Source organism: Carettochelys insculpta, chromosome 1, assembly GCF_033958435.1.
Source record: "Carettochelys insculpta isolate YL-2023 chromosome 1, ASM3395843v1, whole genome shotgun sequence".
NCBI classification, from domain to species: Eukaryota; Metazoa; Chordata; order Testudines; family Carettochelyidae; genus Carettochelys; species Carettochelys insculpta.
The window spans coordinates 293,996,433-294,012,944 of record NC_134137.1 but is presented as its reverse complement, the minus strand read 5'-3'; the positions used below and the strand labels follow the sequence as shown (position 1 = coordinate 294,012,944).

The window sequence follows — 16,512 nt, the reverse complement described above, 5'->3', positions numbered from 1 at the left end:
CATGACAACTGGAGAACGGTGAGTCAGGAGAATTCTCGAGATTCAGTGTGTGAAAAGATCTCCAGTGATGCTCGTTGTGAACAATGCGGTTTTTAGTGGATATCCTGCCCAGCCAGTTTGTGACTTGCCACCCTCGGACTAACCCAATAGCAGTAGTGAAGAAATCGGAGCTCCTGTTTCCTATAGACAGTTGTAAGTAGGTTTTGGTTGGAACTCCTGTTTCCTACAGACAGTTGCAAGTATGTTTTGCTTTAGATATTTTTATTTCCCACAATGGACTAAAACTTAATACCCACTGCAAGTTATATTTCATATTCTTTTTCTTTTTTTACAGAAACCCTATCGTTCATCTCTGAGTTAAATAGATTATCGATGTTTTATTTAAATTATTTATCATTTTTGGCATTTATTTTAATCAATTACAGACAGTTTGCACCGTGGCTGAGAAAATAACTAGTCAAAGTACTAGATGAACCCAGTAGAGCTACATAATCTATGCCTTTATTATCTTAGCATCCCATGTTCCCACACAGTATGTGACAACACTAAAAAGCGGCTTCACTTCTTATTGCTGTGCACAGCCAAGAAGATAATCATAGAGTGCACAAACTGGATGTAACATAGGCTGCAATTTATAACAGCCCTTTATATCCATTGAACAGAATGAGTCCTCAGGGACAGTAACCAGAGTCCATAGCCAATGCCTGGGAAAGCTCAAATGAGAAGGGCACCAAGCTACCCAAGATCTGCCCCTTTAACTCCAGCTACATACATAAAAGTTACCGCTACCTCCTCATCAACAGCATTAAAGGTAATGAATGGAATTAATAATCCAGGTTGAACTTTCTGATCTGGAACTCTCTCGTCTGCCAACATCCATAATCCAGCATGATTTTAGTTAACTGGATGACCACTTATCATGAGTGTGGCCAAGTTTCCCATGATCCCATAAAGTTTCTTTATAGGCACTAGTCATGGCTCTCAGTTTTCTGTGGTTTTTTTTGCTGTAATTTACCCTTAAATGTCTTCTAAGAGCCTAGTAAGCAATGGAAGTGTTGGTAATGTGCTAGACAACATTGACCTCTTGTGGTCTGGTCAAGTCCCAAGGGTGCTAGACTAGAGAGGTTCGACCTGAACCAATATGCAAACCCAATTTTCATGTACAACCAGTCCAGTATCAGCTAACATAGTATTAAATTGATATTTTAATTGGTTTTAGAAATGGGGAACCATGATTTAAATACTTCACTGCATAATTAACTGTTCAGATTTGCACATACTTAAATGTAATTAAAAATACCTAACGCTGACAGAAAACTATATACACAAATTAATATTGTTCTACCTTTTTGGTGAAGTATGCCCTTCTCCTCCATGACTTGACTCATTGCCAGATTCATGAACTGCTTCATAGTGTTTGAAAAGTTCTTCAGCAGATCCATGAGATTTCATACACAGAGGACAAATAAAGCCCTATTATAAAAAAAATGAAAATTCAACAGTAGTTTTTGTCTTTTCCCATCTTTTCATCGTAATCAAGAGATTCATTGGTACCAATTATGAGAAAACTAAAATGTAGGAGAGTATTTATCTTAAAATATACTAATTATGTATTTCTCTGACTTTATAGAAAAAGAGAAAATGAGAAATAGATAAAATAAACATCCTATTTCATTATGTAGTATTGTTTTACAGTAAAAACTGTACCTATTGCTAAATTTCACTCCCAGAACTACTATACAGAATAGTAATAAATTTTAAGAAAAAAGGCAGCATCACAAAAGACTCAATCACTATTTTAAATGTTTGGAGAAAGGCTGTGTTAAAAAGGCACTTTCACAACGTTTTTGTTAAAAGAGGGTTCTATTCCTTTCAAAGATTCTTCTTAAGATAGAGACCTTTCAAGAACTACACACAGTAATGAGAATAAAAAACTGCAAACAAGAGCCAGCAAAAAGCTTCAACCAGCAGGGACAGAAGCATTTGAAGATGGGGCTTCTGCCCTGGGGAGACAGAGTAAAATGGGTCCCAGATGAGGCCATCCCTCCCACCAATAACCTTCTGGACACAGAACTGTGAAAGAGAGACACCCCACACACACAGATCTTGAAAGCACTAGAATCTAGTTGCAACATCCCTTCTATGTGGGCTTGAGAAAACATGGCAGAAAAGTGTCACCCACAAAGCGCAGCCAGTAGAAGCAATAGAAGCCAATGCAGGGACCATGAGACATTCAGAGACATTTCCACAATTCTGGCTAGACTCTTTCTGCCATGAGCTGACTGGTGGTTTTGCTACTACCCTCCCCTTCCCCTACAGTCTCAGTTCTTCACTTGAGCTCACTGTATCTCCTACATTTTTCTCCCTGCCCCATACACCTTGCCCTCCTTCTTTTCCCTTCCCCTTTCTCTGCATTTACCCAATCCCCTTTTTAGTAAAAATGTCTTTGGGTCTTGCTAAAGCAAGTAAATTAACTAAGTCAGTGATGGATAACTGCCTCATACAAATCGGGCCTGCTTGCTCTAAAGAGTTTGACATCATCCTTTTAAAGTCTAGATGATCCACTGTAAATTCATGTAGTACTGCTCTATTTAGATTGTCGCCCTTTCCCTCCCTCAGACTTGTCTACACTAATATTAAATGACTGCCATGATGCATCCTATTACAAACACTAGTGGCTCCCTAGACTAATCATGAGCGGACAAGTTAAAATATGTCAATTTAACTGGCAGTCGATTAACTCCATGCAAAAAACCAACAAGCTAGACAAGTCCTATGTATGTTTGGTAAGGTGTAACACAGAGCCCCATTTGTGGTTCACTGGGTACTCCTGTGGGGAATTCTGTGGGACTGTGCGTCCACAGTAAATGCACGCACACGCACACACACACAATGAATTTCTGTGCTTCCCTACACATCTGTCTTAGTTCACTTCATGCCTCTGACCTAGGACATAAATAATAGGGCAGACAAAACAACCACCTCTCCGGTTCCTTCTTCACCGTGAGTTAGAGAGAATCCATAGTAGAGGTGATTACGGGCAGGTTATTGTACATGGATGGGACCAGAGAACTCCAGTTACAGAGAAATAACCTCCTCCTCCTCTTCAAGTGATTGTCTCTAATATATTTCATTGCGGGTGACTGATAAGCAGTACTTAAACAGGAAGAGGAGGCAATGATGAGAACTACAGGATTCAGCTGAGAATCACCATTCCGAACGAAGCATCAGCAGCTGATATGCTCCTGTATCAGAGCATGTGTTGCCATCATATGACTGGAACATGACCAGAACGGCTAACTCTTGAAGAGATGCCATACAGTTGTTGTGTACACCCTAGTGGAACGTGCTCACACTCCCTTGGAAGTGTGTGGGGGAAGCTTGCAGAGCAGAATGTAGCTAGAGAGGCATTTGGAGATCCTCATATCCTCTGACTCTCTCTGCTATAGTGACAAACAACCTCAGGAATTTGACTGGTTTTGTTCGCTGGATGTAAAACACCCAGGCTCATTGAATATCAATGGAGTGTAGCCTTCTTTCTTCAGAAAAAGTGTGACATTTCAGAAAAAACACAGATAAGTGAATGGATTGGTCAAGGTGAAATTCTACAACCATTTCATGGATAAATTTGGAATGTAGATCCAAAGAAATTTTATCTTTATAGATAGAGAGGATCTGCTATTGTTCTACCAAGTTCATCAACTGTCACAGGGTAGACTAAGTCTGGAAGAATCCTGCCTCGCCCTATCCCATAAAGAGCTGAGAAGTTTTTCATGAGGCCTAGAGCCGGTGCTGGGGATATAGCCAATCAGAAGCGTTGCTGGAGCAGCTAACTGGGAGGTCAGAAGAGCAATATAAAAAGCAGCAGCAGAGGCAGAGGGATCAGTCGCTGCCTGGAGCCAGAAGAGGGAAAACTGGGTTCCCAGCTGGCTGGGAGAGCAGCAGGACCATGGACAGCTCAGTCCAGGTAAGACAGAGCCTAGGGAAGGCTACAGAAGACCAGGATGGGAGTGAAGGAGATCCTGGCTGACTGTGGGGATGGACAAGTACTGAGACCAGACCAAGTGAGGGCAGTATGACAGGCCCTGTTGATCTTGTTGACGCTGCACCCAAAGAGGGCTACTAAAAAGGAAAAAACAACTGAGGTTACCATATTGGGTCCATGTTGGCCTACTTCAGAAGGGCAGCGTCTCTAGGGGAAAAAGCCTTGGTCCTAAATTAAAGACTCTATATCCTGAGTGGAGGAAGTGTGTTCCACCTACATATAGCACACACAACTCTGCAAGAGTGCTCAATTAGCGAAGACCCACCAAAGAAACCATTGCCCAGGAGGAGGGACACTGGCATGAGGTGCTGCATTTGTTATACCACTCCTTGCTGATGTGACAGCTGTGTGAAAAGTGGCTTTCCTGGACAGGAAGTGCATGGAGCAAATAATTAAAAGCTCAAGGGTGGAGATGGTTTGTTAGCCCGCTGAGAATGAGATTCACATCCCATTGGGATGAGACCTGAGTAGACAGAGAAGACCTTACTGCATCCTTACAAAATCTGTTGGTTAGTGGGTGTTAGAAATCTGAGCAGGTGGGACTATATGAACTGACTGCTACTGTGTGTACTCATAAAGAGCTAACGGATAGACCCTATGTCTTTAAAGAACACAGTGAAGATGAGCAAGAGAGTCACACAGTAAACCCTCAGTTTAACAGACTAATGCCAAAAGTCCATTAAATCCAAATCTGCAGGACTGGAAGCACCTTGTGAGGCACACTAGGGAGGAGCACATGATGGCTCCAGCGGCAGTGGGCCCAGTGACTCTTCCAGCCCAGGCAGCCCCAGCTGCAGAAGTGGCTTCGATGGCTCCTCCAGCCCTGGCTCCTACAGCCAGGCATCCCCAGTCACTGTGGCAGCCCCAGTCATGGTGGCCCCAACCCCAGCAGCAGCTCCAGAGGCTCTGGTAAGTTACTGGCATTCATTTGTTCAGGGGTGGGGAGGCTGGCAAACAGCGTTCATCATTTCTGAAGTCCATTAAATTGGGGTCTGCTAAATTGAGGGTTTACTGAAGTCTCTTTTAGGTCAAAGCAGAATGCAGAGGATATGCCCAATATACTACAGCCTACCAGCACTGTTGATGCTATCAAAATTTCAAAGGCAGTTCAAAAGACACTGACGTAAAGAATACCTCCCCAGAAAGTTGAATGGCAGGTAATAAAGAAACTAATGGATCAAGCAATAACCCTACCTCATTTTTTGCGAACATTCTCGATCCCAGATATAAAGGTAGATGTTTACTGTCTGAAGATGCTGCCGCTGCTATAGTATGGGTACATCAAAATCATTCCTCAATTATGCCAGTCAATAAATTTCAGGGCTAGAGCAAAACTACTTAATCAGTTCATGTTTACTGAAGATGTTGTGAACAAAATCACTTCCCTGAATTGGTGGAAATCATTAGCCAGGCACCTTGAAACAGAATTCCTTCAGTTACTAAGCCAACTTCTTGCAGCAGTAAAGAGAATACTTTCATCATTTGATATTATCTCAAAGTCAATAAATCAACTGGGAGTTGAAAAAGCAGGAATACACATATTTCTGTTTCAGTCTGAATCAAAATAACAATGGAAGTGGGGAAAGATGAGAGTTAGTTACAGAGCTTTTAAGGTCAGCATACATATAGTGTTGTGATGACTTGTCAGAGTTAATAGAAATTGAACAGTAAAAGAAAGGTTATGGATAACTATCAGGTGGCCACTTAGGAAGACTGCTGCAACTGCAAATGTGAATAATTTATGTAACACTGAAGATTTCGTTTAATAAAATATAAGTGCTATTCAGTGTTCCCTGTAAGATGAGCGCTTGAGAAGCCACCCAGGAGAGATTCATATGCACTTGGCTGATCAGCAGAGCGCCCACAACCAGCAGCAAGGGTTTCTACTGATGATGGATGACTTCATATGTTTTGGTGCACATAACAAAATTTATTTCCTACATGGACGGAAAAAAGAGAGAGACCATTGCTACTATTATATTTTTGTGTGACTTAGTTCTAACTATGCATAATGTACTGCTGCTGCATCTGCAGCTTAACACAGTTAATGAGTATTCTGCACTATTTCTTAATTAATAAAAATCAAATTACACCCCACTTAGATGTTATAAAATGCTGTACTTAGATGTAAATTAAAACATTTTAATCATAGAATCATAGAACACTAGGACTGGAAGGGACCTCGAGAGGCCATCGAGTCCAGCCCCCTGCCCCAATGGCAGGACCAAGTACGATCTAAACCATCCCTGACAGATGTCTATCTAACCTGTTCTTAAATATCTCCAGCAATGGAGATTCCACAAACTCCCTTGGCAATTTATTCCACTGTTTGACCGCCCTGACAGTTAGGAACTTTTTCCTAATGTCCAGCCTAAACCTCCCTTGCTGCAGTTTAAGCCCGTTGCCTCTTGTTCTATCCTCAAAGGCCAAGAAGAACAAGTTTTCTCCTTCCTCCTTATGACTCCCTTTTAGATACCTGAAAACTGCTATCATGTCCTCCCTCAATCTTTTCTTTTCCAACCTAAACAAGCCCAATTCTTTCAACCTTTTTTCACAGGTCACATTCTCTAGACCTTTAATCATTCTTGTCGCTCTTTTCTGGACCCTCTCTAGTTTCTCCACTCCTTTTTTGAAGTGCGGTGCCCAGAACTGGACACAATACTCCAGCTGAGGCCTAACCAGCGCAGAGTAGAGCGGAAGAATGACTTTTCGTGTCTTGTTCACAACACGCCTGTTAATGCACCCCAGAATCATGTTTGCTTTTTTCGCAACAGCATCACACTGTTGACTCATATTTAGCTTGTGGTCCACTATAATCCCTAGATCCCTTTCTGCTGTAGTCATTCCTAGACAGTCTCTCCCCATTCTGTATGTGTAGTGATCGGACTTTAATGTGTAGTGATCAAACTTTAATGATCGGACTTTATTTCTGTTTAAGAAATATGTGAAGACATATCAGTGGGACACAATCTAAATAAATTATGTTTCTTGATGATTTAAATCAATTATTGAAATCACCTTGATTTGAATCAATCTACCCTGCCAGTGGGTAAATGTACTTAAAAATGTAGGCAATATTTTAACTCCTAAAAAACTACCAAGGAAATCTACACAGATTTGCCATTTTTTCATGTCATGTTTACACAACCAAAAAGATTCCATTTGCCATTATGTATGTAATGGTGTGGCATGTCAATGCCTAAAAACTCCTGCAATTGTCATTTCTACACAGTCTGGGACTTGCTCTTTGGGCTCAGGCAAAGGAATCCCAAAGAACCTGAGGAGAGGCTGTTGTTTTTAATGTCAAAACTTCATATAATGTTGTGGTCTCCATGAAAACAGTACAGGTTATCTTATCAGCTTTGGAAAGATACCTTACAACAAGATCTCTCACAGAATATCCCACCTACATTTATAACCAAATTTTTCAAAGAGTAAAGATTCACCTGTAACTACCTAACTGGATTTCCAAGTGTCCTGTCATCCTCAATCAACTAATGCAGAAGCCATTTTAAATAACTAAAACATCACATTCATTTTAAAGTAGCATTAATATCTTCATTCATCATTTCAGTGATTGACTATACTTTGGGAAGTAAGTCAGTCCACTAAAAGCTGCAGTGCACAGAAAATTTCCTTGAGATCAGTTATGATATGTATATATTTTTGTACCACTATAACTTGAAATGCATTAACCTTATAGAAACTTCACCGTTGCACATATATGTACACACACAGACCCAAAAAACAGTTCTAGTTTACAGGCTGAAATAAACATTGTATAAAACCAATGAGTGTGACTAGCAGAACGTAACTACAGAAGCTATGTAATCTTTTACTGTTCCAAAAAACGAATTTAGAAATAGTTCTTATAGCACAAAAAGACCACTCAGAGGTCTTTTTAAGTCCTGCTTCTCTGCTACTTTTTCTGCTCACATCTACCTTTGCTGGATATTAAGTAGTAACAGCAATGTAGTGGTGTTAGTCTGTATTCTAAAAAAACAAAACAGCAGTCGTAGCACTTTAAAGACAAATGGGTCTGTCCCAGGAAAGCTCATCACCTAATGAATTGTTTTGTTGATCTTTAAAGCTACATGACTGCTGTGTTGTTTCGCTGGGTATGAGGAACTTTGTATAAAATATAATGATTTCAGTCTTTATGAAGGATCTTCTTATCTTTATACTGGAACTCCACAGTCACTTGCCACTCATCCCGGACAAGACCTACAGTGACGTTGTAAATGTGTTCTTTTACTTTAAGGGGCAACCTCTTCCCCATTCAGTGTTAACAAAAAAACAAGCACATTCTTTCTACACAGAGTAAACTGAACCCACAGATTGTTACTGTATTTTGGAAAACAAATTTAAATGTGGGTTTTGCCTAGTTTGTTCTATTTTCTATTTTTGGGATTCTTAAAATGGAAACAATTTGGAATAAGCATGTCTCTTCAAAAAGAAGAGGTCCAGGGATATAGTAGTATGTTTTTTGCAAGATACAATTCAGATGCACTGGAAATGGGTGCTTCTCCAACATCTTCATTCCAAAATCACTCCAAATACTCCATTATTTTCATCAGCACCATATTTTAAAACAAAATTTCTATCCTCTATCCGCTCAGTAACAAAAATAACTGAACCGCCTTGTTTTTTCATAAGCAGTACAATTTGACATTGGTTACCACGGCTACAGAGAATTTAAGAACAATGCTAAATTAGCAAGTTTCAGATTGTAAGCAGTACTCTTACTCCCTAAATACAAACAGCAATTTTTGAAACAAATCAAAATTTGATGTAATGCACATTTTTACTGAACATTAAAAATGGCCATACTGGTCAGCCAATGGTCCTTATAGCCCCTTATCCTACTTTCCAACAGTGGCCAATGCCAAATGCTTGAAAGGAATTAAACAGAACATGGCAATTACTAAGTGGTCCATCCCTTGTCATCTAATCCCAGCTTCTGTCAGTCAAAGGCATAAAGACATTCGGTGCATGGCGTTGCATCCCTGTCTATATTGGTTAATAAGCATAGATATATCTATCCTGCATCAACTTATTCAATTCTTTTTTTTTTTTAAATCCAGTTTTAGTGCTGGTTTTCACAATATCCCCGGAAACCAAGTTCCACAGCCTGACTAAGTTGTGTGTAGAAGTTCCTCCTTTTGTTTGTTTACAACCTACTTCCTAACAGGTTAAATAGCCAATACAGACCTTTAGAAGACCCCAATATGTATCCCTCAGTCTCAATAACTGTTTCCACATCATTCACGAGTCTATAGACTTCTATCATAATGACACTCAGTTATCTCCTTTCTCAGGTGAATACTGCCAGCTGGTTTCTCTTGCCTCCAATGGAAGCTATCCCATACCACTGATCATTTTTGTTGCACTTCTCTGTACGTTTCCCAATTCTCACATATCTTTGTGGAGATCAGACACCTACAACTGAATGCAGTATTCAAGATACCAGTGTACCAGGGATTTTTATGACGACATTATGATATTTAGCTCTGTCTTTCCTAGTGGTTCCTCACATCGTTACGTTCTTTGCTGCTGGACCTTGAGCAGTATTTTTACAGAACTACCCATGACAGCTCCCAAGATCTGTCTTCAGCTATAACAACTTATCTAGAATCTATCTTTCTATACATATAGCTGGGATGTTTTCAAATGTGCTTTATTTTGCAGAGATCGACAATAACTATCATCTACCTTTTGGTACCCAGTAATCCAGTTTTGCGAGATTCCTTTGCAACTGTGCAGTCAGCTTTGGACTTAACTTATCTTGAATAATTTTTTACCATTTACAGACTTTACCACCTCACATATTATCTCCGTTTCCGTATCCTATGCAAATGTTAAGCACTGCTCCTAGTACAGATCCTACGAAGACCCCACTATGTATTTCTCGCTACTGCAAAACTGCCAATTTATTCCTATCCTTTGTTTAGAATTTTTAACCAGTTACTGATCCCAGAGAGGACCTTCCCTCTTAAGCAAAGTAAGCAATCATGGGATGAGAGTCTTTGGTAAAGGAACTTGTCAAACATTTTCTGAAACTCCAAGTACATTTTATTAACTGGATTACCCTTGTTCCCATGCTTGCTGACAATTTCAAAAAATTCTAACAGACTGGTGAGGCACGAACTCCCTTTACAAAAGCCATGTTAGCTCTTCAATGAATCTGATACATCTGTGTATCTCATAATTCTATACTTTAGTAAAGTTTTAACCAATTTGCCTCTATTGATGTTAGGCTTACTGGTCTGTAATTGTCAGGATCACCTCTGGAGCATTTTTTGTTTCTTTTTGTTCTGCTTTAACCGCTGTTCCATTCTATCCACTGGTCTTCTGGTACAGGGGCTTATTTAAGTGCTGGCTTATATACCATCATTAGTAATTTTGCATTTGAGTTTCTTCAGAAATCCTGGCTGAATACCATTAGCTACTGGCAACTGATTACCATATAATTTATCAATCTAGTCAAAAACCTTTTCTGTGGACACCATAATTTGGGACAGTTCCTCAAATCTGTCACCTAAACAGAATGGCTCAAATATGGGAATCTCCCTCAAATCATCTACAGTGAAGACTGCTTCAAAATATTCATTTAACTCATCTGTAATGACCTATCTTCTTTGAGTGCTGCTTTACCACCTTGATCATCCAGTAGACCCACTGACCGACTAACATGCTTCCTGCTTCTGATGGATTATTTTTAATATCCACCTTTCACACCCATCTGTAGTCTAAGGACACAGAAGTGTTCCTGATGTTAAACATTTGTGATCAGAGAAGTTATATAAAAATCACACAACGTATCTACACCCTACTTTTATTAACTTTCTCATGAAATTAATTTTCTAAACAAAGGAAGTTTTTATTGCTTTTTAATCTCGACAGCACTGCAAAGTCAATGAAGCTTCAAAAAATGAAGCTAGAGTCAAATCCATCAAGCTCTTAAAAAATGTAATTCTTAACAAAGCTCTTTTCACAGAGTTTATATTCCTGGTTATAAGGCACAAGCCAGAAACAGCTGAGTTTGAATATCGAATGCCTGGTTGAGTGTACAGTGCTTGCCAATTATAAGAAAGTCATACTTTTACTTGTCAGTGACTCACTATGGAGTAATTGACAAAAAACATACATGAAACCATTGTATTGTATGAAACCATTTTCCAGTTACTTTCCAGCATATAACCACTAGTTAGGCCGGAAACCTATTAATTTCTGCAAGTAGCCACATTATTTTAATGTTCAGCCTACTGAAGATCCAGACTACTAAACTCAATCACTGGTCTGGTTGCTTCACATTTCCCAGGGAAGTGTTAATTTGCCCAGTATGCCTTAGGGGAGATACTTGCATTCTGACTGAAAAGCATGGTACACAAATGCCTCACTTTAACTAACGTACGAATCATCATTGATGCAACAAATAAAGATTAGTTCTTGCGGTAAGGGCAGACAATTTCCTAATCAAATGCAACTCCCTGGTCTTAAATCGATAATTGGGAGTAATATAGTTCTTCTCCTGCTGGTCCAAGGACCAATTTAGTCATATAACTTACAACTTGACCCTTTCAACAAGATCTAAAGTAAACCCAGGACAAACCTTTGTGTCTCAAATGGTGAGTTTCACTGTCCTGAAACATCACGATCTCCAGACTGCCTAACCATGAAAGAGAGAACCAAGATCACTTCCACCTAATTGAACTGTCTACTGGGTGTAAAGTTTCCCCGGCAAGGGCTGTCTACAAGCACTCCACGCCACAAGGTACCAATTATTCATAAAATAAATTACAACATTTCAACTATAGCATTATCTTCCCAGTAGAGAAAAAATTCAAAACCATGTCTTCATACAGTTCGTACTACTGAAACAAACAAACAATCTGCACACCATGCCAAAAGTGATGCTGGAAGAAGAGAAGCCAAAAGGATCCTCACTTCCCCTCTAACCTTATTAAATAAGCGGCAAGTAGCCCATCCCCAAAAGCCAATCTAGGGCTGCTTCTACACTATCACTCTTCATTCAGAGGTGCCATGGTAATGAGACAATTCAAAACAGGCTAATGACATTCTAATGTGCATATTCAACACCTCACTGGCATAATGGCAGCCTCACAAATTTCGAAGTGCAGACTTTGAATTGCAGATTGACAGTGTAGATGGGGGCAGCTTCAAAATAAGTGCCCCACTTTGACTTTCCCTTACTCCGATCTAGTTCTGTGGGCATAAGGGAATGTCGAAGTGGGGGGGTTGCTTTGAAGCTGCCCCATCTTCACTGTCAATCTGCAATTCAAAGTCTGCACTTTGAAGTTCACGTGGCCTCCATTATGCTAATGAGGTGCCAAATGTGTACATTAGCGTCTCATTAGCTTGCTTTGAATTGCCTCATTACCATAGCACCCGATGGTAGAGTGATAGTGTAGCAGCAGCCTAGCTTACACCCTCTTAAAGCTCAGAAAGGAACCAATCTATCTGACAAAGCGTGGCTGTTATTTGCTTACAAATACACACATCTGTCCCATCTTCCCCAGGCAGCCCTGGCAAGAGCAACCTGAAATAGTGACACAGAAAGCTAAGGACGTTCCCCAGTTTGCAAAGGTCAATCTGTGTGAAACAAGGCTCAGCTGGCCACCACGATCTTCCTCGAATGTGACAGAACTGGAGAAAAACACATTTGCTAGACAAATCCCAGTGAAAAGTGGTAATTTATCCTCAATCTTTACTAATGCCGCTATCTGGAGCCACATGCTATAATTTTCTTGCTGCTCCATTTATCAGCCCACATGGCCATCTGATGGCCAAAAATGAACAAGACCTATTCACATACTTCTGCAGCTGCTCCATTTTCCCTGAATGGAAGCTTTATTTTTTTAAACAAACATTTAACTTTTTTCAGAAAAGGCAGAATCTGGTGGTTGGGAGCAGAGGAGAGGGAAGAGAAGTAATTGCACCTTTCTGATAATTTAGGCACATGACTGTCACGCAATTGATCGCTTCACCACCCGATGTTCATGGGCTTTGAGAAAAAACTACTTGATTTACTGAAGGACTGACAACCATAAAATTAACATCATACTGAAAGATAGTGAAAAATATTAAATATACAGCACAAGCATTGTTACCCTGCAAGTATGGAGAATGGGGGTTACCAGTCAATCAGATGCGTCAGTTACTTGAGCTTTCTCACTTAAAGTAAAAAATGAGGCTACATGATGGGTTAGATAGTATCTAATGATGGCACTGTTATACTCAGAAGCACAACAAGAAGAGCCTTTACTGCCATATATTTACAAATGTGATTTCCGCAAGCACTGGAAAATGATGTGGGATAGCTATCAGACTTTTTCCAGTTAACTGAAGAGGTAATTGTATTGCTCTCTATGGCAAATACTGGTTAACTTGAGTTTTCTGACTACATAAGTGCCGGGTAACAAGGTTTGTACCGTACTTCTAAAACATAAGAGCTAATTAATCAAAAAGCTTTTAAATTTTCAGAACAAGACATCAAATATTGATTTCGTTCTAAATCTCAACAAACTGTTTTACAGAAATTTTTATTGTGATTTTGTCAGTGTACTTGAAGCTTCTAAGCAAAATTGTTTAAAGGGAAAATTCTGACTGGTTTTTAAAAGTTCCTATTTCCTCCACTTTGAAGATAACTGAAATATAGATTACATCTGTACCTCAAAATCAGACTCCTGTTAAAAGTCTCTCTTAAGAGTAAAGTAAATAGCTAAACAGAAATTCTAAGACATTTACCTGTATAAATCATTTCTCATATCTTACATTTTGGTTCATTATTGTGACTAATGCAGAAATAACATCCATTAACTCAGAGAAAAAACATGCAAAAATGTTACAAAAAATTCCACAAGAACGAGCTGCACACCAGAAAGATAGTAAAAGAAGACATCTTAAGAAATACTTTCTTATAAACATGCATGTAAAGATTGACCCATATTTCCTTACCGGAGGGAATTACAAAAAAAAAAGTAAAAGAGGCTAGTACCCAAGCAACCAGAAAGGAAAGGCATTTATTTTATGCAACCCATTACCAAGCCACTCAGACAAAATGAACAAGACCCACGGTAACAGCAGGTAGGTCACGATGCTCCTGTCTTCTTGTCTCTGTCTCAGTATGTTCATTCTGGTAATGTTCAGACAGAGCAGTGGCACTTACACACATTTTCATACATAGTGGACAGATGAAGCCCTGCGAAACAGTAACTTTTAGGCACATTTTTAAAAAAAAACTAAGAATATAAAATACAAAAAGTGCACCTTAAGTGTACAATATGTATTCGAATTCTTAAAAAGCATTCTACTGCTTATAAGCAAGAAACAAACCTAGTACTTATTGCATTTCAGTAAGATTCCTGAGATGAAATTTTGCTGATCATGAGTCCAATACATAGAGAACACAAACAGAACTGTTAGTTAATGAAAAATAAAACATATCTGAGACTTTGAGCTTTCACAGTAGACAGTATATTCGTTTTGTTAATTGTTTTCATCAGTTTTACTAAGCCTTTGTTACTCCTTCACACTACAAAGGGGCATGTTATACATAAGGTATCATGACAGACCACTGTAAAATACTAGGCCTGTGTCTACACTACCACTTATGTCAGTATAACCATGTTGCTCAGGAGTATGGAGGGAAAACACCACCACTGGGCACCATAAGTTGCACCAACAGAAGCAACAACGTGGACAGGGGTATGTTAGACGGAAAGCTTCTCCCACCAACACAGCTATCACCACTTGTTGGCATGGTTTAATTATGTCAATGGAAGGGCTATTGCCTGTAAACACAGAGCATCTACACAAGAGATTTTATAGAGGTGCTGCTGCATCCATACTGCTACAAGTTCTCCAGAGCAGACTGGGCATTGAGGATGTGAAAGAGCAGGAGTACCATATTATGTGAAAAAGAGGATAGACAATTCAACATTAGCAGAAGGGGGATGAAAATTCACATGTTTTCAGAGTGGAGTCAACGTTTTTTCTGACAAATGACTGTACTCTATAGTTGTTTCCCTTTTCATCATTTTGTTTAGCTACAATAATGTTAAATGTTCTTGTGCTGATGAATGTGTGCCTTGAAAAAGGAAATCTGTTGAAGTGGAGCTATACAAAATAAATCCAAATCTTTTCTACCAACTTATTTCTTAAATGGTAAGCTGTTTTAACAAGGCTTTTTAAATTTCTTTCAGTACGGTTCACAAAACCACTATTATTACAGATTCACAATATGCGAGGCAAGCAATCCACCTGTGGAAGTAAAATTTAAAATTTGGAATAAACTGTACCCAAGATTGGAATAACTCCGCCATAAAGCCACTGAGAGCTCCATGCCAGTCCCAAGCCTGGATGAAAGAGGAGGGTTGGTCAGATGTGTGTCAATGCGCTGACCATCAAACAACAATACGAATTAAATCTGATGCCAGTACCACCAAATGTTAAAAGATGCAGGCTCGGACGAAGCCTGGATAAACAAGGTCCACAATACCAATCGAGTGATCAGGGTTGGGTTGATAAGTTGGCTACCGAAAGAAAATTACACCTAACACATACGCTATCCATTGGAACATGGAACGTCCGAACACTGTGGGCAACTGGAAAATTACAGCTGCTTCGAAAGGAGATGGAGAGATACCGATGTGATATACTTCGACTGGCAGAGATGTGTTGGATGGGATCAGGAGAGAGATACGGTTGTGAAGTCATTTGGTCAGGAAATGAAGCGAAGCATGAAGGAGGAGTTGGATTCCTTCTTAGCAAAACAGCTAGAAGAGCATTATTAGGATACAAACCGGTGAGTGCAAGAATGATGGTCGCACAATTCGAAGCAAAACCATTCAACATCTCAGTCATTCAGGTGTATGCACCCACATCGGACAGTACGGAAGAAGAGACTGAGCTATTCTATAAAGATTTGACAAGACAGTGGAGGAGATACTGAAGAAAGATGTGTTGATCATCAGAGGAGATTGGAATGCGAAGGTTGGAACAGATAATGAAGGTTGGGAGAGAGTCATGGGAAGGTTTGGATATGGAGAAAGAAACGAACAAGGTGAGAAACTGTTAGAGTTTGCGACAGAGCATGAGATGGTGATTTGCAACACAAGATTCCAACAAAAGGACTGTAGGAAGTGGACATGGCAAGCGAATGACGGGAAGTCCAAGAACATGACAGATATGATTTTGATAAGAAGAAGATGGATAACATCAGTACAGCAGTGCCGAACTTGCCAAGGAGCAGATATACATTCAGACCACAGTCTAGTGATCACAAAGATCAAGATAAAACTCAAAAGAAAATGTAAGACACAGTTTAAGAAAAGAAGACATGTGGTGAGGCTATGTGAGGAAGAAACAGGGAATGCATACAGAATAGCGCTTGAAGAGAAGATTAAGAATATTGACACAGAGAAAGACCTAGAAAAGAGAGTCGC

The 16,512-nt window shown here is 39.6% G+C and overlaps 1 protein-coding gene across 3 annotated transcripts in view; it reads right to left on the bottom strand.

The window, feature by feature from the left end:
* EEA1 (early endosome antigen 1) overlaps positions 1-16,512 on the bottom strand; it is a 160,195-nt gene that overhangs the window by 103,506 nt on the left and 40,177 nt on the right. For all 3 annotated transcript variants that reach the window (XM_075011958.1, XM_075011967.1, XM_075011976.1), the window contains exon 3: positions 1,346-1,473. In XM_075011958.1, coding sequence (XP_074868059.1) covers positions 1,346-1,473 — 128 coding nt within the window. The remainder of the gene's footprint in view (positions 1-1,345; positions 1,474-16,512) is intronic.